The 24,629-nt window shown below is 40.7% G+C and overlaps 1 protein-coding gene across 2 annotated transcripts in view; it reads right to left on the bottom strand.

The window, feature by feature from the left end:
- Positions 1-635: 635 nt before the first annotated feature.
- DMXL1 (Dmx like 1) overlaps positions 636-24,629 on the bottom strand; it is a 199,971-nt gene continuing 175,977 nt past the window's right edge. For both annotated transcript variants that reach the window (XM_075836306.1, XM_075836297.1), the window contains exons 39-43: positions 19,772-19,864; positions 19,364-19,455; positions 9,947-9,999; positions 8,352-8,569; positions 636-3,135 (exon numbers count right to left, since the gene is read on the bottom strand). In XM_075836306.1, the coding sequence (XP_075692421.1) occupies positions 2,911-3,135; positions 8,352-8,569; positions 9,947-9,999; positions 19,364-19,455; positions 19,772-19,864 (681 nt within the window). In that variant the 3' untranslated portion in view covers positions 636-2,910. The remainder of the gene's footprint in view (positions 3,136-8,351; positions 8,570-9,946; positions 10,000-19,363; positions 19,456-19,771; positions 19,865-24,629) is intronic.

Below are 24,629 nucleotides of genomic sequence, written 5' to 3' on the forward strand. Positions count from 1 at the left end.
TTATACTGTACTACGTATAGGGAGTATACTCTGTATATATTAACGTGTTATATGTATTGGGGTATACGGATACTATACTGTGATCAGTTACTGTGTTCTGTGTTTAGTTGGTGTATTTTAGATGTAAGTGTGATTGTTAGTAATAAATATTACCCTTTATTTACTATACAATTGTATTTATTGTACGGTCTTAGTTCGTTGAGTAGAAGCAAAGCAAGTAGACGTTAGTATAAGGAAAAGGTAGGGGAACTAGGCATAACCCTAGTGACCCTGTTTATAAAGGAGGTAGTAATAGTGGGTGACACAAGCAAGTGAAACCAGCTATTATACCAGCCCTTTTACACACGTGTGTGTGTGTGTGTGTGTGTGTGTGTGTGTGTGTGTGTGTGTGTGTGTGTGTGTGTGTGTGTGTGGTGAGCATATATATATATATATATATATATATATTATATAATTATTATATATATATATATATAGATCCCTTTTTCACAAGAAAAATACAGTTATAATTGTATTTAGTTCTAAATTAAATGCATATCCCTTTTGCACAGATGAAGATGAACAATAACATAAGCTCAAAATGTAATTAATATTCCACAATACTAGATTCTAAGAAGCACCAATGTCAAACCAGATGGCATGGTCTCTAAGTTTATTTAAAAGATGGTTACTTAGTACATGACAAATCACATCATTACTATATAATTCATTAGAAACTCTGAGGTTAAAACACACAATTGTTCCCAATGTTTAGCATTTCTTTATGGTAATTCGATTTTTTTTTTACTTAAAACAGTCAATTATTAACACAGTTATGGTCAATTGTTATGTAGCATTACACTAGATTTCAATTTTGTATTATAGAACTATCTATTTGTCACGTTATTGCACCTATTTAGCTTATATCTACAATTTTGTAACTTTCCAAACATTTCAAATAATGAAAATAGTTTAAAAAGTCTTCCTTACTAGAGTTATTAATAAAAACCCAAGTCCTGAGAATGTTATAAAAGTTACATATGTTCATTCATGTCTAGACCATCTTAAGCATGTTACATGGCAGCCACTCTACTTACGTACAGTATAAGTTATTGCCTAAGTCACAGAACTGGATAGTGTACTGTAGATCTTACTAAAACTTCCTTCTGACTAATGGAAATAAATACAGGAGTCGTCTTTTTTTTTTGCAGTCGACAGTTTTTGCTGACGTAAAGATTTTGAAACCTTTCACTTTGTGGTCTGTGCCGCGGACAATGCTTTCTTTGTGATGATTAAGCTATTGTCACCAGCTAACTTACTGAAATCTGTCTTGTTGCCCTGTTTCAGGCAAAAATATAGTGAATCAAAACGGACAAAATACGGATAAGTGAATTTTGTCAGGGAAAAGCAAGAACCACATTGACGGATACATCATTTATTTACATTAGCCAGTGAAGGATTTTACCTTTTAGCTGGAGTAGATTCAAGAATGTGACAAACAGAACATTGGCTTAGCAATAACTAGACCTAACCTATGCATCTGCAGTACACAAAATACACCTTAATTATTAATTTTTAATAAAAAGTTTGTTTCTTTTGTGCTCTTGTAGACTTGGTCATAAATCTTTAACACTAACTCCACTTTATATATGAAAACGCAGGTGTGACTGCAGTGAACGCCAATATTCCCAAACCCCCCACAGCCATACTCACTGGGAAACAGGAAGCCAGATGTGGGCAATTATTCTACTGGTATCCTTCCACTTTAGCTGTCCCTGGTAACATGGAGGGGACTAGGTAATTACAAATGATTGTCTTTCCCAGATGAACAGTTTATTACCATTTAGGGTTATGCATCACTATTGACCCTGCAGAACCAGGCCAGGCAAACAGCTCGAACCACACATGCAGTTTTATGTGCCAGACACAAGAGTGGATTCAAAATAGAGAAGTAGAAAGTAGAGACTACTCCTCCTCCTCCCTTTTGTATACACACCTGTGTTTCACTCAAGCAATGAACCAAAATCCATATCAAAACTGCATGTGTCATTCCAGAATAAGGACACCCCCCCAAAAACAACTCCATATCTCAGTTTCCTGTAATACTAGAAGTGTAACCTGGGAGAATGGGATTATTGGCAGTTTTTGCTGAATTTTAAGGCTTTGAATGGGAGTTAGGTTTTTAATAATACGCCTATGTTTTGGCAAAGAAAAAACCCCACGAAATTTACACTTTTCTATAAATCTGACAAATACAAAAAACATTCTGTCTTGTAAAGCTGTTGTACTGTAATACAGTTATGTAAGTGCTTTTAAAGATCATTATAATAAAATAAGCAAATTACGGCAAAAAGGTTTTTTTGGTGCTTTAAACCAGGAAACTTTTTTTACATAGGTAAAATTTTTAAACTGTATTCAACTGCCCTAAAATCTGAATGTACTTTAATTTTTCTCTCTCATATATATATAGCTAACTAAATTATAAGCAACTAATAAAATATTCTCCAAGTGTGCAGATTTGACACATGTAAAACCTTTTTTTTTAGAATAATAAAAGAAAAACAAACAAAACATCAGCAGCACGAGTGTGTAGGAATATATATGTATATATATATATATATCTTATTTTACATATTTATCCATTTTCCTATTTTATGCAATATAGCATTCAATTGATGAATGATTGTGTTAATCATTTAAGGCATCAGTGCGTCAAGGGCAAGAATGAAAAAAAAATAAAAAATAGAATTGATTCACGAAAATAAATATAAACTGAGCAAAGCATCATAGTGGCACATCTTTAAAGCATTGCACATTTCATCTGCCGGCCACCTTTCTTAGTTAATACATTACATTTGAATCCACTTTCAGTGCTAGTGCAGGACAATGCATTGTAAAGAGTCCACAGAGTTAAATGACAAAGTAAAAAATTCAAACAACAAATTTCACTTCATTTTTTAGAATGTCGTTAATTGTATTAAACCGGTCCGGCAATATTCTCATTTTGACCGTTCCATCAGCGCCACAAGAAAAAATGTGATTGGCTGGCCCAGTCTCAATCTGCATCACTCCTGTTCCGATATTTCTGAAGATAGACTGACGGGCATGCTCGTTGAGAAAAGTGTGCATCAGACTGAAATTTGCCAGGTTCCAAATCTGTAACAGAAGAGATATTTTTAGTGCCAAAAATGAGATTAGAGCCCACCTGGAAAATTTAGTAAAACAACTAAAATGAAACATAAAAATTTACATTATACTGTACATAGCATTCCCCATTCAAAGTGTCTTGTAAACCAGAATGGCAATCAAGTTTCTGATGCTTGCTATTAGAATTAGTCAACACGGTTCTAAAATGTCAATCACAAGAGCAAGCGAGGAGATTTCAGCTCTGAAGCCTGTAGAATCCTAAATGTAGCAGTGAATAATAAATGGCTAGAATGCAGACTGTAACTCAAGAACAATAAGAGATCAGCAAAAGTTATCTAGATATCTGTATGTACACTGGTGTTCAAAGGGGAACATTCGCTTTAACCCCTTAAGTACAAAGCTTATTTTGCCATTAGGGCCTCCAGGATTTTTTTATTTAGATTTCGTTTTTGCATCACCCCATTGAGAGAGCCATTACTTTTTTACATTTTCCGTTAACATAGCCAAACGCAGGCTATTTTTTTTGCAGGATGAGCTGTGTTTTTCAATAACTTTAATTTGGGGTACATATATGACTTATTGATTAACTCTTTCTGCATTGTTTTTTGCATCTTAAACTTATGCAGTTAACCGTCCGTCCGTCCGTACGTCCGTCCACACATATATATATATATATACACACACACATACACACACATACACACACACACATACGTATATACACACATATTGATATATATACATGTGTGTGTGTGCTGTAAGTCCCACACAAACGTTAGCGAAGTGTCGGGATTGTGAATAGACATTGCGTCCTGGCTGGAGGTGATGTCTATTTACTGTCAAGATACTTCAGTAACGTTAATGTGTGTGTATGTGGCTGCACATACTGATCTAGCAAGATCACTATGTGCAGAGTAAATGAATGGAGAGAAGTGTATGACGCTGATAGGTCAGCGTCATACACTTCTCTCCACAACGCCCACTTGGTCAAAAGTAAAAACACGCCCAGTTGGGCATTAAGAAAGTCATTAGCATAAAGCTAAAATAGGTCATAACTTGGTGAAAATAGGTTGTTTTTCTAACTAAAAACACTGCTGAAATCTACATTACAGCGCCAATCACATTATGTAGGCGATAGGGCACTTATAATGTGGTGACAGAGCCTCTTTAAACAAGACTCGCTACCAGATTGAAGTTATTCTAAACCTGGTGCATCCTGACCAGACTGGATTCATGCCTGGCAAACATACACTACCGTTCAAAAGTTTAGAGTCACTTAGAAATTTCCTTATTTTTGCAAGAAAAGCACAGTTTTTTTTCAATGAAGATAACATTAATCAGAAATACACTCTATACATTGTTAATGTGCTATATGACTATTCTAGCTGCAAACGTCTGGTTTTTAATGCAATATCTACATAGGTATCTAGAGGCCCATTTCCAGCAACCATCACTCCAGTGTTCTAATGGTACATTGTGTTTGCTAACTGTGTTAGAAGGCTAATGGATGATTAGAAAACACTTGAAAACCCTTGTGCAATTATGTTAGCACCGCTGTAAACAGTTTTGCTGTTTAGAGGAGCTATAAAATGGACGTTCCTTTGAGCTAGTTGAGAATCTGGAGCATTACATTTGTGGGTTCGATTAAACTCTCAAAATGACTAGAAAAATAGAGCTTTCATGTGAAACTCGACAGTCTATTCTTGTTCTTAGAAATGAAGGCTATTCCACGCGAGAAATTGCCAAGAAAGTGAAGATTTCCTACAACGGTGTGTACTACTCCCTTCAGAGGACAGCACAAACAGGCTCTAACCAGAGTAGAAAGAGAAGTGGGAGGCCCCGCTGCACAACTGAGCAACAAGACAAGTACATTAGAGTCTCTAGTTTGAGAAATAGACGCCTCACAGGTCCTCAACTGGCAGCTTCATTAAATAGTACCCGCAAAACGCCAGTGTCAATGTCTACAGTGAAGAGGCGACTCCGGGATGCTGGCCTTCAGGGCAGAGTGGCGAAAAAAAAGCCATATCTGAGACTAGCTAATAAAAGGAAAAGATTAATATGGGCAAAAGCACACAGACATTGGACAGAAGAAGATTGGAAAAAAGTGTTATGGACAGACTAATCGAAGTTTGAGGTGTTTGGATCCCACAGAAGAACATTTGTGAGACGCAGAACAACTGAAAAGATGCTGGAAGAGTGCCTGACGCCATCTGTCAAGCATGGTGGAGGTAATGTGATGGTCTGGGGTTGCTTTGGTGCTGGTAAAGTGGGAGATTTGTACAAGGTAAAAGGGATTTTGAATAAGGAAGGCTATCACTCCATTTTGCAACGCCATACCATACCCTGTGGACAGCGCTTGATTGGAACCAATTTCATCCTACAACAGGACTATGACCCAAAGCACACCTCCAAATTATGCAAGAACTATTTAGGGAAGAAGGAGGCAGCTGGTATTCTATCTGTAATGGAGTGGCCAGCGCAGTCACCAGATCTCAACCCCATAGAGCTGTTGTGGGAGCAGCTTGACCGTATGGTACGCAAGAAGTACCCATCAAGCCAATCCAACTTGTGGGAGGGGCTTCTGGAAGCATGGGGTGAAAGTTCTCCCGATTACCTCAGCAAATTAACAGCTAGAATGCCAAAGGTCTGAAATGCTGTAATTGCTGCAAATGGAGCATTATTTCTAACCTTGTCAATGTCTTGACTATATTTTCTAGTCATTTTGCAATTCATTTGATAAATAGAAGTGTGAGTTTTCATGGAAAACACAAAATTGTCTCGGTGACCCCAAACTTTTGAACGGTAGTGTACATCCATTAATATTAGAAGGGTCCAATCAATAGTCCAATGCAGCACCCTACATGGAAATAACTGGGCCCCTAGCCTCATGGCCATTACTTTTCACACATCTACGCAGGTTTGCCTTCGATCCCAAATTGTAACATACGCTTCACTGAAAGCTAATGTCTTCGGTCTTCGCTATTTTCATTACAACAAGGAACCTGTGAGGGTAGCCCCCTGTCACCTTCTCTATTTGTCCTGGAAATAGAAGTGCTGGGCATTAGAATACGCTGTTTCCCACTAATAAAAAGGCATTAAAAAAGCGGACTAATTGACACCATCTGTCTTTACGCAGATGATATAGTAGTATTTCTATATCAGGTAAGTGACACCCTTAACCACGTTATATCAGTCATTGATCGTTTCGAAACATACTTTGGTTTATCCATTAATTGGAGTAAGTCAGCATTACTAAATGTACTCTTTGGAGTAAACTTTCATTATTTCTATCCGGTCAGATCAGTCAATCAATAAAAAGGAAACTACACCCTACATTTTTATATGCTTTACAGAATAGCTCTATTTTAATCCCAGCAGGTTTCTTTAAAACCCTTAATACTCTATTATCACCATTTGGGACAATTCCAGACCCAAATGAAAATAATCCCCTCTTCAAAGACTGAAAATGATGGCTAGACCTGCGTTACCAAATTTCCATTTATATTATTTGCAGGACATCTAAAAGCCCTGAGCAGCTGGATGCCTGATGGTGTTATCACAAATGCAGATCATTTAGCATATGTAATGGATTGTAAATGCCTTTTGGGATTTTCGACCTTGCCTATCATTTTTGAAATGCCTCTGAGATGAAAAATACTTTTCATCACGAATGTTATATCCTTCTTTATTTTGTAGGTCTTATAATATCCTTCATGTAAGGCCAGATTCACACGAACGAGGGGAAACTCTGACATGAAAATTGTGAAGTTTTTCACGTCGGAGATGCCCCCGTGCGGGTTCCGGTTTCACGGATCCCCATAGACTTGAGTCTATGGAGGGATCCGTGAAAACCGAACAAAATAGGACAAGTTCTATTTTTCAACGGACCGTTCACACGGTCAGTTGAAACCACGGCCGTGTGAATGGCCCTATTGAAATAAATGCGACCGTTTAAAGGCTATTTTAATGGCCGTCACAGAGACGTATTCTACGTTCGTCTGAATTCGGCCTAAGAGATCTCTATGACCAAGTGTTCTGTCGTTCTCCCAGTTACAAGCCAAATATTCCCTATAGATAACTATAAATACGTCATATGTCTTACAAGCTCACGTGCATCATTTGTGCGCAAATACAACCATCTCTACATTACCCCTGATAGGAAACCTAAAATCCCTAGTTCCCAGGGTCTTAGGTCTACTCTTTATACTCATCTTCTCTCAACCATGGTTAACGCACACCCTCTCGTGAATAAATCCAAATGGAAACTATTAAGTCCTGATATTCAACCTGCTGACTGGATAATGTTCTGGAATCACATGTTCAGGTTTCTCCTTCAACTAATATTAAAGTAATCCAGCTATGTATTATAAATCAATCCCACTGGACTTGATCCAGGTTATAGAATGCCCTTCACAAATTGTACAAGCTGCAGAAATCCAGAGGCAGGTTTTTGGCACCCAGTTTGGTCCTGCAACCACATACATTCATTTAGGTCAGAGGTAATTTCCTTGTTATCTTCCCTGTTGGGCATGCCAAAACGCCTAACATCCCAAAATGTATATATTCGGTATAGTATGTCAATTGGACAAAGAAACACGGTGACACCACAAGATAATTTTTTTTGAAAGACCATCTCTGGTCAAAAAAAACGATACCATTACATTGGATGAATAAACGTCTTCCAACTGTCAGAATTTGGATTTGTTTGGTTAATTCTATGATTCCATACTACAAAATTGTTTACCCAAACTATGGTTGCCCGCAGAAGTTCTGTCAAGTCTGGGATATGTAGAATAATTATTTTTTAACAATTATTTCTAAAGATCGTCCTTGAGAGATAACCTCGACTAGTATACATTTGACCTTCTCTGACTACATTTCACTATGTTTAAGCAGAATGCACATTCAGTTATAAATACCGTCATTCACAGATTTTTCCATTGATCTATTTGAAAAGTTTATGTTACTTTGCTCCCTCTCCTATTATTCTTCTACATGTATTATTGACAATGTGTCATTTGGTACATCTAATTTATACTTTTCTTTGCACATAACTTATGCGTGTGTGCATATTTTGTTTTCCTCTTGAAAACCATTTTTGTTTTGCGGTAAAACTGGACATGTTGACTGCACCTGTTCTGCACCAGATGTCAATAAAACAAGTTTAAAAAACAAAACAGAGAAAAACCATGATATAGGAAATTCTTTATCTGTGGACACCATACCTTAACATTACCCTCTGCAGATCCGGTGATGAAATATTCTTCTGTTGTGTCTACAGCAATGGCCTTGACTGCAGAATCATGACTCTGGAAAGCATGGCGCTGATGTCTCTGGCGCAAGTCAAACAAGCAAATGAGACCCTTTCTTCCTCCGGATAGTAAAAGCTGATTTTTTGGTGCATAAGCTATAACAGTTGCCCCACTATCATGGCAGGTGAAAGCTTAAAGATATATAAAAAAAATACAAATTAATATTGTTAATTATTGATATTTTGGTTTATTAAAATTAAAGGAGTTGGCCACTTTCTAAATAAAAATTACATATGCTTTAAGAATTAAAGGGATTTTCCAGCCAAAAAATGTATGGCCTATCCTCAGGATAGGCCATCAATAGCTGATGGGTCGGAGTCCGACTCCCAGGACCCCCGCCGACCATCAGTTTTGAAGGGACCACAGCGCTCATACGACCTGACCAATGACCGCAGCGCTCATTGACCTGATTTGGGGTGGTTGGTGCTCATCGAATCTCACTCACTGTACGGTCCAAGGTTTGACTGATGCTTTGACACATGCTGGGGGTGGGATAGGGTAAGGGAAGATGGCGCATATCCATTTGGTCTTGTTTATGATTGGCTCCTATCTGAGTGCTATTGGAATGTCGGCATCTATCTCTTTTATGTAACTGCACAATCAATAATATTGTTTGGATTTATTTGTACGCGATTACGTGGTCTGCGTACCACTGAAAGGTCAAGTGTGTTCACGTATGCTCAAGAGTTCTCACTTTTTACTGTTTTTGGACTGCTGGATGTATACTGTTCCCCTGATGTATATGAAAGTTTGACTCTGTTAGGTTATTTACAATAAAACGAGTTTAAAAAAAATAAAATAATTGAAATTCAGCAAGAAAAATGAAATTTGCCAATTTCACCTCCACTTTGCTTTAATTCCTGTGAAATGCCTAAAGGGTTAAAAAACTTTCTAAATGCTGTTTTGAATACTTTTAGGGGTCTAGTTTTTAAAATGGGGTCTTTTATGGGGGTTTCTAATACATAGGCCCCTCAAAGCCACTTCAGAACTGAACAGGTACCTTAAAAAAAAGGCTTTTGAAATTCTTAAAAATATGAGAAATTGCTGTTTATGTTCTAAGCCTTGTAACGTCCAAGAAAAATAAAAATGTTCAAAAAACGATGCCAATCTAAAGTAGACATATGGGAAATGTGAACTAGTAACTATTTTTGGTGGTATAACCATCTGTTTTACAAGCAGATGCATTTAAATTCAGAAAAATGCTATTTTTTCAACATATTCTCTAAATTTTGCAGTTTTTCACAAATAAACACTGAATATATCTAACAAATTTTACCACTAACATAAAGCCCAATGTGTCACAAGAAAACAATCTCAGAATCGCTTGGATAAGTTTAAGCAATCAGACGTTATTACCACATAAAGTGAAATATGTCAGATTTCAAAAACAAGGCTGTGTCCTTAAGGGGTTAAGAATAATACCGGCGCATCACACCCCAGTCTTAATAAGTTTCCCCCAATATACATTAAGCATAAAAATTTTAATAAAGTAAAAAACTAATACTTACCGTGAACTAAACTGTTTCCCGGTGTAACCAAAGTATCCCACAAACAGATATTTCTGGAAAAAAACAAAAATACTTACATAAAAAATAAATAAAACCTGTGTATATTGTACGTCCATGTATTAAACGTTCTGTGTTTAGGAGCCATTGTTATGCACGTGGCATAATTGTTGTAGATTCAGTGTTGAATTCCACACTAAAAATCCACAACCAGGTACAGTACAAAGCAAGTTTTACAAAACCTAATTTCTGTGTGGATTTTAGGCCATGCTGTCGATTTTCAATGAATTGCCAGGTGCTTTTATGTTTATTCACAGACTGGTGGCATATACATATAAGAGATGGTGTTTACGCCAGTGCTGTATGTTGACAGATGCTCAGCAGCGTTGCACAAGCAAACAAGTGAGGCTGAAGGACAGTAAGGGTATGTGTCGCCATACAGCCGAGTTTTTTTGCTGCAGATTTTGGTGCGAATCTTTATTGTGGGCCTTTACAATGCAAAAGGTTGAAATCAGAGGTGAAAATTCATGACAATTCCACAACCGAATGGCCAGGTTTCGCATTTGAAATTCTGCAGAATGCCATGAAATTTGCATGGACATTTCCGCTACACGCATCTAGCGGCGATTCACAGGTATTGCAGCCTTTTCTCCCATTGAAATCAAAACCTGAGTTGAAGATGCACATTGAGCAAGAAGAAATAGCGGGCGAATCATCGTTCGTACGAGCGCTGCTGCCCCTTCAAAACAGCTGATCGGCCGGGGGCCAGGGAGTCTGAGCTAGGCCCGTTAACTATTAATGGCCTATCCTCAGGATAAGCCATCAATTTTTATTGGCTGTAAAAAAAAACTTTAACTTTGGCCTCCAATATCCCCCACATTACATCCATGTCGCCATCTACATGGGGGGGTTGTGTGTGTCGCTATTTACATGGGGGGGGGGTTGCGTGTGTCGCTAACTACAGGGAGGGTTGTGTGTGGCGCTATCTACAGGGGGGGCTGTGTGTGGCGCTATGTACAGGGGGGGTTGTGTGTGGCTCTATCTACAGGGGGGGGGGGGTTGTGTGTGGCGCTATCTACAGGGGGGGTTGTGTGTTTTGCGCTATCTACATGGGAGGGGAGGTTGTATTCCGGGGCTCTCAAAGCCCCAGCAGACATGATAGTGCAGAAGCGCTGCACTCAAACCCTGATCCGGACTGCCAACTTTTATATACATGACAACTGCACGGGGCATCGGCAGTTGGAACGTATATAGCCATATGGCAGTTGTAAAGGGGTTAACTTCTGACCTTACTACTCCCTATAAGTGGAATTATCCCCCTGCATATTAGGAAGCCATCAGAAGATCTGGATTCTTGGGATGCACCTACTCTTTCTTGGATGAGGAGAGTCAATGCTGTTGTCCTTCCTTGAATCCTGCATCCGACTGGATTTGAAACAGCTCCAGAAGAAAATAACTACCTTTATCTGGTGCAATTGTAGGCCTAGAATATCATTAAAGATTTCTCAATACCATAAAAGACTGGGAGGCCTTTCCATTCCTAACCGGTTCAAAAATATTACAAAGCTGTCCTAATAGGTAAATTTGCTGCAGTTAAGGCTAATTTTCATTCACCTGCATGGGTTTGATTAGAAAACCTTTTTTGCTATTCCCTTACTCTCCTCAAGCTTTAATGTGGTATACATATACTCTTCCCCCTCTGGTCAAGAAAATGGCCCCTATTTGCCATCATTCCCTGCTACTATGGAAACCTACTAGGTTCAAGCTGAACTTTCAATCCAAACCTGGTCACGTCTTATTGGTAATCCAGAGCTTACTCCAATATTAAACAGACAGGATTTTCAATGGTGGATATTAAAAGGGCTCACTCCCCAATTCCACCGTCTCCTCAGGTGCCAGACTTCTCACGCAACAACAATTCAAGGATAAATACAGTCCTCCAGGAATTACATCAGGCGCACTTATTCCACTTTCTTTACTCGCAAATTCCTGAAACCGGTTGATTGCCTACAGCCACCACGTTTGAGAACCAATGTAGAATGGACCCACTCATGAGAGGCATGATCTCCTTTATCTACTCTATAATTAATAACACAAGAAATGAAACTTCCTTTTATACGTAATTGGGAAGAACTCAATATTACTTTATCCCTGCCTAGATGGCATCACTGTTGGATGACTATCTCCACGGGTAGCCATGAAATTGCCTTAGCAGAAACATCATTGAAAGGGTTTCATAGGTCTTACCGAATTCCTTACATGCGTCACTTAATCTATCCCACTACCTCCCAATTATGTTTTTGTGGTGGTCAATCGGATGATACTCATGTTCACATCTGGTGCACACGTCCACTTGTCAGTTTCTGGGATCAAGTAGTTAAGCTTATCTCCTTAGTGCTCCAAATTTCCTTTCCTAAACCAGCCTTTGTATTGCTGTTAGGAGATAGGCGCTCATCAGTGAGGTGCCAAGCCCACAAATTGACAAATTATATGTATGGCTGCATGGATACACACAACTGCTCAATGGAAGACCAATATCCTCTCAATTTCACTGCTAAAGGATAGAGTTTTTGGAATTATGCTTTATTAAAAGCTACATGCTCTCAGAATTGACACGATAGACAATGGACCAATTTCAGAAAAATTGGCAACCATGGGCCATCTATGTTGATAAGCCTGGTACAGTGTGCCTCTCTCTCTTACTTCCTGATATGGTACTTCTAGTCATAGCAGCTATATAATTCTCATTAAGTGGTATGGCAGCTAATTGGACATCTTTTCTTTCTTTTTTATTGTGTTCCTTCCTCCATTCTTTTTATTTTATGTTAGATGATATTTGAATTACTGTACTTTATATTGTGATTCTATATCCATTTTGCCCGCTGCCAGGGGAAGTTGTGAATGTTTTATTTTGTACTCCTTTTGTAACTCAAAATCTCAGAACTACAGGGTGGGCCATTTATATGGATACACCTAAATAAAATGGGAATGGTTGGTGATATTAACTTCCTGTTTGTGGCACATTAGTATATGGGAGGGGGGAAACTTTTCAAGCTGGGTGTTGACCATGGCGGCCATTTTGAAGTCGGCCATTTTGTATCCAACTTTAGTTTTTTCAATGGGAAGAGGGTCATGTGACACATCAAACTTATCGAGAATTTCACAAGAAAAACAATGGTGTGCTTGGTTTTAACATTACTTTATTCTTTCATGAGTTATTTACAAGTTTCTCTTTGTTTACAGCCATTGACATGTCGCAGAGGTTAACACGTGAGGAGCGGATAGAAATTGTGTTGATGTCTGGTGAACGCAGTACCCGGGTCATTGCAGCAGATTTCAATGCAAGACACCCTACGAGACCACCCATCTCCCATGCTACAGTTTGCAAAATGCTTGCCAAGTTTCGTGAAACTGGTTCAGTGTTGGATTTGCCCAAATGTGGACGCATGAAAACTGTCACTAATGAAGAAACATCAGTGGCTGTCCTAGCTTAATTCAGCAAGAGCCCACAGCGTAGCACTCGCCGCATGTCACTGGAGAGTGGCATCAGTCGAACATCCCTTCGGCGGATATTAGCTACTCACAAATGGCACCCTTACAAACTCCAGCTGCTACAGCATCCCAACGAGGATGACCCAGATCGGCGCACTGAATTTTCAGAATGGGCAAAACAAAAATTGGAACAGGACCCTCAGTTTACACAGAACATTTTGTTCAGTGATGAGGCAAACTTTTATGTGAATGGTGAAGTTAACAAACAAAACCACCGCTATTGGTCTGACACTAACCCACATTGGATAGATCCCTCCAAGACTGTTGGAACACAAAAATTGATGGTATGGTGTGGTATATGGGGTACAAAGATAGTGGGGCCATTCTTCATCAATGGAAACCTCAAGGCCACGGGATATCTGAAATTGCTACATGATGATGCGTTTCCCTCTTTATGCACTGAAGCCGGCACGTTCCCTGAGTTTTTCCAGCAAGATGGTGCACCACCACATTATGAGTGTCAGGTCCAAGCATTCCTAGATGAACAGTTTCCTGGAAAGTGGATTGGTCATCGTGAGCCAGTTGAATGGCCCCCTAGGTCTCCTGATCTGACCCCCTTAGACTTTTATCTTTTGGGTCATCTGAAGGCAATTGTCTATGCTGTGAAGATACGAGATGTGCAGCAACTGAAACTACGGATACTGGAAGCCTGTGCTAGCATTTCTTCTGCGGTGTTGCTATCAGTGTGTGAAGAGTGGGAGAAGAGGGTTGCATTGACAATCCAACACAATGGGCAGCACTTTGAACACATTTTATAAGTGGTCAGAAACTTGTAAATAACTCATGAAAGAATAAAGTAACGTTAAAACCAAGCACACCATTGTTTTTCTTGTGAAATTCTCGATGAGTTTGATGTGTCACATGACCCTCTTCCCATTGAAAAAACTAAAGTTGGATACAAAATGACAGACTTCAAAATGGCCGCCATGGTCAACACCCAGCTTGAAAAGTTTCCCCCCTCCCATATACTAATGTGCCACAAACAGGAAGTTAATATCACCAACCAACCATTCCCATTTTATTTAGGAGTATCCATATAAATGGCCCACCCTGTATATTAATGGAAAAAATATATATAAAAAAATAAATGGTGATATGTCCCTTTAAGAATAAGGGTATGTTCACACGTACAAAAAGAAGTGGCTGAAAATTAGAGCGGTTTTCAAGGGAACACAGCCTCTGATTTCAAGGCGTTTTTTGAAGCTGAAAATGAAGCGGTTTTTCATTTGCAGCTTCTTTTCAGGAGTTCTCCCATGGTGTCAATGGAAAATCAGAAGTGTCATGCTACTTCATTTTACGAGGCGTTTTTTGAATTCAGCAGCATAAATATACACATATGAACAGCACAGTGTATTTCCCTTTGAATTCAATCGGAGGCTGTTTGTAAGTGTTTCGCTAGTGTTTTTCCGGGCGCATTTCAGCTCAGAAATACACTTAAAAACGTTGTGTGAACATACCCTTATATTAAAAAGGTCCTAATGGAAAAACAGGGACTTAAGCAACTAGAAGTTGAAATTTCTTCTGGTTAGCTTCATTAGTTGACCATATGCATTGGCAACCCTTCCCTAGATATAGAACAGGTCATCCTCTGTTCAAAGAAGGTAAGAAGAGGGACTTGCATAATAAATCTTGTGTACAGAATGTCTTGCTAGCCTTGTTTTGGAAGCAGAGATTAAAATCCAAATCCGAATTTCAGGAATTGTTAAGTAGTGGTAGTACAGCAGAAGCAGTGTGTCACAATTATAGGGTACGGCATTGGGCACACACCTCTTATCTTTTCATACCCTGCCTATATCATTGGTACACCACAATACCGTGCTTTCACAGAAGTAATAGGATTAAAGAATCCGCCAATATAAAGTGGTCCTGTCATCCACGTGCACACAAGCAAATGACCATCCAGACCCCAATGAAATCATCAATGAACAAGGTATTATGGCATTGGTGCTTGGGGGTTTAGATTGGTGAGAGAATTAAACCCTTCCCGCCGCAGACATTTCTCGGATTTTCATTTATTTCTCCCCACCTTCCAAAAGCCATAACTTGATTTTTCTGTCGATAAAGCCATATAAGGGCTTGATTTTTTGCGGGACGAGTAGTAGTTTTTCATGGCACCATTTACTGTACTAGGAAACTGGCAAAAGATTCTTTGTGGGGTGAAATAGTGGAACATTTTTTTTCTTGTGGGGGGGTGTTCGTTTTTACACCGTTCATTGTGCAGTAAAAACATCAGGTTTACTTTATTCTGCCGGTCAATACAATTGCGGTGATACCAAATTTATATAATTTTTTCATGTTTTACTACAAGGAAAAAATGATTAACTTATTTTTCAGTCGATTGAGCGGTATGAGGGATTATTTTTTTTCGGGTCGAGTAGTAGTCTCTATTGGTAACATTTTGGGGTACATAAGACTTTTTATTCTATTTTTGTGAGAGATGAGGTGACCAAAAAACTGTAATTTTAGCATTTTTCTTTAACGCCTTTCACCGTGTTATATTGTGTTAGTTCTGACTTTTACAGACCCGGCAATACCAGTTATGATCATTTTTTTAGTGCATTGCTTATGGGGAAAAATGGGAAAAGGGAGGTTTTTTTGAACTTTTTTTACTAGTTCCCCAAGGGCAGGGAACTTTTTTTCTGCCAAGGACCATTTGGATATATATCATCATTCACGGGCCGTACAAAATCACCTTAAAAATGAGCCTTCTATATTTGGTCAAAAATTTAATTAACTCATCCCTAATGTAATGGCTGGAACTGCTTCTCCTTGGTGAGGCGTGTGATGTTATCCGGTATTGATGATGTTGCTACTGTGTCGGTCAGTCTGGAGCACAGCCGTGTCTGTACAATGTTACGTTTTGAAAATAACTGCTCACAGCAGTAAGCTGTTCCGACTTACTTACTTACTTACAGGGGATTTCCCATCAGGGACATATCCACTAGATAAATGTCAGATAGATGAGGGTCCCACCTCCAGGACCTGCACCCATCTCTAGAACGGGGCCCCCTAAACCTCGTTCTACCTCTGTGTTCCGGCTGGTGTCTGACCATGAAGAAAATAGTGTAGCTCGCTGAGCTACGCTGTTTCCATAACTCTCATAGCAGTTGCAGAAGTAGAATAGAATGAGAGTTACACGGTTTCCATAACTGCCCTTCATTTCTAACTTCCGGAAACAGCATAGTTTCCTTTTTCATGGTCTGAAATCACAAGCTTCAGCTACAACAAAGAGCGGCAGAATGGAGTTTAGTGTGCCACGTTCTAGAGATAGGTGGGACCCGCATCTGACATTTATGACATATCCACATAAGTCATAAATGTCTCTGATGTATTACTACCCTTACTATTCCTTCTTGTTTATATATTAGGAAGAGAGTTACGTCAAGGACTTTGTGTTCGCCTCTAAAACAGGTCCTATCACATTTGTAACAGCTTGTAGCACAAAAACCACGGGGGCAACGGCGATCAGAGTGAGGTCACTGTGTGCTGTGACGGGAGTGGACCAGTCCAGTCACTTGACCTCACTTCACTAATGCGAGGTTCAGTGACTCAGGTCAGGTGATCGAACTGGTCCACTCTTGGGCCAGCACGCACTGAAGTCACTCAGACCACCGATGCCATACTTGGATCTGTCCGCCCTCTTCCTGCTCCTAAATGTGAGTAGGGCGGACGGAGCCAATAACACGGTGAAGCGCGGTGGGAGTGAGGTCAGGCCAGAGCAAATGATCTCCCGAACCCTATACGGCCCGCGGGCTGGAGGTTCCCCACCCCTGCCCTTGGGGATTTAAAGCAGCGATCATTGGTTCGCTTACATGATATACTGCAAAACGAATGTATTGCAGTACATCGCGATTCTGACAGGCGCCTATTAAGGCCTCCTGCAGAGATTATTAGGTGTACAAAGATGGAAGAACCTGAGGCCTTCATTATGCCCCAGGCTCCAATGACTACAAATCGGCAGCCCGCGATCGCGTAGCGTAGGGGCCAATGGCACGTTAGTGGAGGCTGTCCCCCCACATTCTAACAGTTTAGATGTTGCGGTCGTTATTGACGGCGGCATCGAAGGGCTTAATTGAGTAGGTTAGTGCTTGTTACACTGAAGTGTTGTATATAAGATACAGCTGACACTCATTCCATGGAGCGGGCCCAGCCCACGAGCCCGCTCCATACTCCCTCCCGACCTCCGCCGCATATATACGGCGGACGTCGGGAAGGGGTTAAGGAGGTATTCGTAAAAAACAATTATGGCATATCCACAGGAAATCTGATAGGTGTAAGTCCCAGAACTAGGACGTGCATCTATCTCCAGAATGGGCGTCACCCGATCCCTGACCTGTTTGGTGAGGCAGCACACGTGTTCATAGAAATGGAGATAGCTGCCTCGCCATTCATTCTCCAGCGAGATGTGGCGACCGGCGACTGCCTCACCAGGCAATACAGGGGTTGGGTGAACCCCAATCAAAAAATAGGTGCAGGCTCCAGAGATGGGACCCGCATCTATCAGACATTTGTGGTATTTCGCGTGGATATACCTTAAATGTTTAAGTTGGGAATACCACTTAGTTTTTCATGAATAAAACTTTTCTGCCCTCCAATCTTTACAGAAAACATATTACAAGTATATCTCAATCCCCAAACAAATGTACACATGCTAAAGTCCCCGTCCTCTTAGCCTATTTTCACACGGTAGTATTTTGCATTAGTATTTGGAAGACAAAACCAGAAATGGAACTTAAAACAGAGAAAAAGTGTAATGGAAAGAGTTACCTTTTCTGTGTGGACTTACAAACACTGACCAACGTACTGCCGCGCGAAAGCGGCATTAATCTGCAAGTATAATAAAAAGAGGAGCATTTTTTTGCTCCAGAACTACCCTTCCCATTAAAAAAAAAGTTTAGACAGGAAGTTGCAATATTTCAGTGGGAACACAGATCAGTCATGGTCACCTAACGTGTATAGAAGTATTTATAGACTTATCCCTGATCTATTCTTCCCTTACTAGCTGCATGTAAAACAATCTTGTGTTACTTCCATATTGACACCTCTGTGTTCCCTTAGATAAACAAGGGAAAAGAACAAAGGAATACAATTTGGGAGCTAGAAAAGACCTTGAAGGTTTCCATTCATTGCAATGAAAAGATACAGCCTTAGTGAAATCAGTTAGTAACATGTCAGGGCATTCAATATTTCAAAATAAAACATACTATTTTATTGAAAATGCCTTCATTAAGAAGGTGAAACGTCGCCGTGAACCTTTGGTGAATAAATTTGCTTTGAGTGCTGCCTTCTCGCTATGTGTTTTCCTATTTTAATAGTGTATCTTAAAGGGGTTTTCCCATCAGGGACATTTATGGCGTATCCACAGGACATGCTATAAATGTCAGATAAATATGGGTCCCACTTGTGGCACCCGTACCTCTCTCTAGCACGGGGCCCCCTAATCCCTGTTCTACCTTTCTCTGTTCCCTCTGCCTCCCGGGCCACTTCCTGGTTATATGGTCAGAAATTATAGCTGAGCTACGCGGTTTTCTTAACTCCCACAGAAGTAACGGAAACCGCGTAGTTCACGCGCCATGCTACTTCCATAACTACCATTCGCTTCTGTGGGAGCTACAAAAAAACCTCGTAGCTCAACGAGCTACGCTGTATCCGTAATTTCCAACCATGTATCAGGAAGTGGCCCAGGAGCCAGCGGTAACCGAGAAAAGTAAAATGAGGTTTAGGGGGTCCCATTCTATAGATAGGTGCGGGTGGGACCTGACATTTATGGCATATCCTGTGGATATGCCATAAATGTCTCTGATGGCCAAGCCCCTTTAAGTGCTCTATAAAATGTTACAAAAATTAATGTAAATAACCTTTAGTTACCTGTTATCACTTGACTGCCCAGCTGTTGCTATCAGGGAAGATGAACTTATGAAAACAAAGTCATTGGCTGTTTTGTTATGGCACTGCCATGTCTGTACAATAAAAAAAAAAAGTTATAAATACCAAACAAAAAAACTGAGAAATAACACATGTCAGACTTACATCTGTCTAATGGCAACATCTGCATGGAATTGGTATGTTTTCCTTGCACTTCACGTGGTTTCTACCAGGTACCTCCTTTTTAACCCACACTCCAAAAACCTACGGTTAATTGTGAACCCCACTGGCATGCAAGGACTGATGTGCGTGATAGCAATCTATGTACAGCCCTGTGGAATATGTTGGCTCTACATAAGCAATAAGGAGGGGAAAACAAACAAACAAACAAACAAACAACAGATAAATTACCAAGTAGGGCTTGGCAGGACTTCCACTAGCAGAACTATATTTCCAGTTGGTCTGATACAGACTGATAAATCCATCAGCGTCAACTATTCCAAACTGTGGAAAAATACAAGCAACAAAAATTCACAATATAAAAAAAAAAAAAACTCTTCTAAAACCTTAAATACTTTCATACTCCCAAGAAACATTAGGACTGACAGCTACAGAGTTCAAAGTTAAAATAGTCATTTAAATGCACTGCTACATCTCTAGAGCAGGTCACTTTTGGTTAAGTCGCAGCCTGACAATGGGGAAGATCACCACACAATTAGTTACAGTATTGGATCTTAAGGTGGCCATATATGTTAGATAGCTGTGGGGGCTATTCCCCCCAACCCTGAATAAACAATCGGTTTAAGCGTGCATGTGTACTAAATGGGGAGTGGGGAATAAGCCGCAGCCATAATAATCCGGGGCTACTCCCATACACAATAGATGGTCGACCTGTCTCGCCGAAATTAGCAGGTTCGGCCAACGTTCATCTAATGTGTATAGGCACCTTTACACGGACATCTCAAGATTCCTAATTGTAATCCTAGGACTGCAGGTTTCAAATGCATAGTAGGTTAAGTTACAGATAAACATATTAGCCCAGACTTACGAAGATTGGCGTCTCATACCCCGGTCTTAACCCCTTAACGCTATGTGACGTAATAGTCCGTCACAGGCTTTGTCCTGTTAACGCAAACTGACGGACTATTACGTCAGAGCATTAACAGGGTACAGTATCTGCAGATACAGTTTTAAAGCAGTAATACCTTAACGCTATCACTGCTTCAAGGCCAGAACCAGAGCTAGCCTCCGATCTGGCAGATTAACCCCTTCGATGCAGCGCTCAAAAGCGAGCGCTGCATCTATGGTGATTACAAGCAGATCGGGACCCCACAATGAAATCGCAAGGTTCCAAGACTGCTCCGGCAGACTGGAGGCCTAACAATGGCCTCCTGTCTGCCAAGTACGGAAGTTTGCTAGGTAGCGCCTAGAGGCGGGGCCTAAAAGGCATCTGGCCGTAGTAACGAGATGGCGCAGGCTCAGAAGCGGAGCCTGCGACATCAGCCGCTCGGGTCCGCTGTATGTTACAGCTGACACCGTGCTGTAACGGCAGGGAACGGAGCTAGCTCCGATGCCTGCCATTAACCCCTTAGATTCTGCGATCAAAAGCGATCGAGGCATCTTAGTGGTTTGTAGCGATCGGCATCGACACGATTTGATCGTGAGGATGCCGATCTTGGCTATGGCAACCAGAGGCCTAATAATGGCCTCCTGGTCTGCCATGTATGATAGCCTATTAGGCCCCACCCACAGATGGGACCCAATAGGTTTTCCGTGAATGACTCCCCGCTCTAATGCATTGCACTACGTGGGTAGTGCAATGCATTAGAATAAAGATCAGAGGCGCAAACCCTCAAGTCCCCCAGTGGGGCAATAGAAAAAAAATTAGAATTTGAATAAAAGTGTAAAAAGAAAAGTTTCAAGTTAATAAAAACAAACACTGCCCTTTTTTCCTATAATAATAGTTTTAGGCCTCATGCGCACGAACGTGCTTTTGCGGCCGGAATTCCCCCGAAAATCCACGTGAGAATTGCGGCCCCATTCATTTCAATGGGGCCATGCACACGACCGTAGTTTTTACGGTTCGTGCATGGCCCGGGAGACCGCACCGCAGAAAGAACGGACATGTCTTATTATGGCCGTGTTCTGCGGGTCAGGCTCATTGAAAATAATAGCCGCGGCCATGTTCATGGCCCGCGATTTACGGGCGGCTCGCGGCTGACAGTCCGCTGCTGGCCGACCCGAAAATCACGGCCGTGCACATGGCTACGGTCGTGTGCATGAGCCCTTATTATGGGAAAAAAATTTAAACTTTAAAAAAAGTACACCTATTTGGTAGCGTCCGTAACTATAATGTTATTTTTCCCACACGGTGAACACTGCAAAAAGCTAAAAAAAACAATGCCATAATCGCTATTTTTTTTTTGATCACCACCCCTACCAAAACATGGAATAAAAAAGTGATCATAAAATCCCATGTACCCCAAAATGGTACCACTAAAAACCTGCAAGCGGTCCCGCAATAAAGACCTTACACAGCTTTTTTGACTGAAAAATAAAAAAGCTCTGGCTCTCAGAATATGGTGACACAAAATCTGCAGTGTCCAAAAGCAGATAAGATCGGGCACCATTTATGGAGTGTGACAATGGCGACATATCTATGAAATATTATTTATCAAATTATTATACCCTCTTATTATGCCCTGATTTACTCTGCACAGCTTACATATGCCCCCACATTATAAACTGAAATACCAGCAAACAGAACTACCAAGCAAAATCTGCGTGCCAAATGGCGCTCCCTCCCTTCTGAACCCTACAGCGTGCACTGCCCAAACAGCAGTTTACGTGCACATATATGGCATCGCCATACCCAGGAGAACCAGCTTACGAGATTACAAGGTGCGTGTCTTCGGTGGCACAACATATTGTGCACTAAAATGGCATATCAGCGGAAAATTGCAATTTTCACTTTGCACCATCCACTGCGCATTAATTACTAATGAAAACCACCTGTGGGAGCAAAACGTTCACTACACCCCTTAAAATGGCTTAAGGGGTATGGTTTCCAAAATAAAGGTCGCTACTTGGACCTCAGGGCCCTGCAATTGTGGGCCAATGCTGTGAAAATCACCAAAATGAAAAACTCAAAATGGACATGTTGCTCTTCACATCTGAGCTCTGTGATATGTCCAGGCAAATGATAAATGCCTTGAGGGGTGTAGTTTCCAAAATGGGGTCAATTCTTGGGGACTTCCACTGTACTCTGGTAATACGACATGGCACCCAAAAAGCAATCCAGCAAAATCTGCATGCCAAGTAGCGCTCCTGCCTTTCTGAGCCCTGCCATGTGTCCAAACAGCAGTTTATGACCACATGTGGGGTATTTCCATACTCGGGAGAGATTGCTTTACAAATTTTGGGGTGCTTTATATCCCTTGTGAAGATGTAAAAATGCAACTTCTTAGTGGAAAAAACGTTGATATTGATTTTTACAATTTTAGATTCCTTAAGGGGTGTAGTTTCCCAAATGGGATCACTTTTGGGGGGTTCCTACTGTTTTGGTCCCGCAGGCACTTTGCAAACGTGACATGGCACATGAAAACCATTCCAGCTAAATTTGATCTCCAAATGGTGCTCCTTCCCTTTTGAGCCCTGCCGTGTGTTCAAACAGCAGTTTATGACCACTTATGGGGTATTGCCGTAATCGGGAGAAATTGGTTTTCAAACGTTGGGGTGCTTTTTTTTTTATCCTTTATTCCTTGTAAAAATTAAAAATGTCCCTGTTTTAATCGGAAAAAAATGTAGATTTTCATTTTCACGGCCTAATTCCACTAAAGTCAGAGAAAACCTGTGGGGTCAAAATGTTCACTATAACCCTCGATAAATTCCTTGAGGGGCGTGGTTTCCCAAATGGGGTCACTTTTAGGGGTGGTTTCCACTGATTTGGTCCCTCAGGGACTTTGCTAATGCGACATGGCACCCAAAAACCATTGCAGCAAAACTTCAGCTAAAAAAGCCAGATGGTTCTCCTTCCCTTCTCAGCCCTGCCGTGTGTCCAAAAAGCAGTTTATTACCACATACACCGTGTTCCAAATTATTATGCACATTGGATTTAAGTGTTAAACATTTAATTATTAGTTTTTCAATTAAACTCATGGATGGTATTGTGTCTTAGGGCTCTTTGGATTATTGTAATCAATCTCAGACACCTGTGATAATTAGTTTGTCAGGTGTGCCCAATCAAAGGAAAACTACTTAAGAAGGACGTTCCACATTATTAAGCAGGCCACAGGTTTCAAGCAATATGGGAAAGAAAAAGGATCTCTCTGCTGCCGAAAAGCGTGAAATCGTGCAATACCTTGGACAAGGTATGAAAACATTGGATATTTCAAGAAAACGTAAGCGTGATCATCGTACTGTGAAAAGATTTGTGGCTGATTCAGAGCACAGACGGGTTAGTTCAGATAAAGGCATAATGAGGAAGGTTTCTGCCAGACAAATTAATAGGATTAGGAGAGCAGCTGCTAAAATGCCATTTCAAAGCAGCAAACAAAGCAGGTATTTGAAGCCGCTGGTGCCTCTGGAGTCCCTCGAACCTCAAGGTGTAGGATCCTCCAGAGGTTTGCAAGTGTGCATAAAGCTATTATTCGGCCACCCCTAAACAATGCTCACAAGCAGAAACGTTTGCAGTGGGCTCAGAAATACATGAAGACTAATTTTCAAACCGTGTTGTTTACTGATGAGTGCCGTGCAACCCCGGATGGTCCAGATGGATGGAGTAGTGGATGGTTGGTGAATGGCCACCATGTCCCAGCAAGGAGGTGGCAGAGTCATGTTTTGGGCTGGAATCATGGACAGAGAGAGCTGGTAGGCCCCTTTAAGGTCCCTGACTGTGTGAAAATGACCTCTGCAAAGTACGTTTAGTTTATGACTGACCACTTTCTTCCGTGGTACAAAAAGAAGAACCGTGCCTTCCGTAGCAAAATTATCTTCATGCATGACAATGCACCATCTCATGCTGCAAAGAATACCTCTGTGTCATTGGCTGCTATGGGCATAAAAGGAGAGAAACTCATGGTGTGGCCCCCATGTTCCCCTGACCTCAACCCTATTGAGAACCTTTGGAGCATCCTCAAGCAAAATATCTATGAGGGTGGGAGGCAGTTTACATCAAAACAGAAGCTCTGGGAGGCTATTCTGACATCCTGCAAAGATATTCAAGCAGAAACTGTCCAAATACTCACAAATTCAATGGATGCAAGAATTG

This window comes from Rhinoderma darwinii, chromosome 1 (genome assembly GCF_050947455.1).
Source record: "Rhinoderma darwinii isolate aRhiDar2 chromosome 1, aRhiDar2.hap1, whole genome shotgun sequence".
In the NCBI taxonomy this organism is placed as follows: domain Eukaryota; kingdom Metazoa; phylum Chordata; class Amphibia; order Anura; family Rhinodermatidae; genus Rhinoderma; species Rhinoderma darwinii.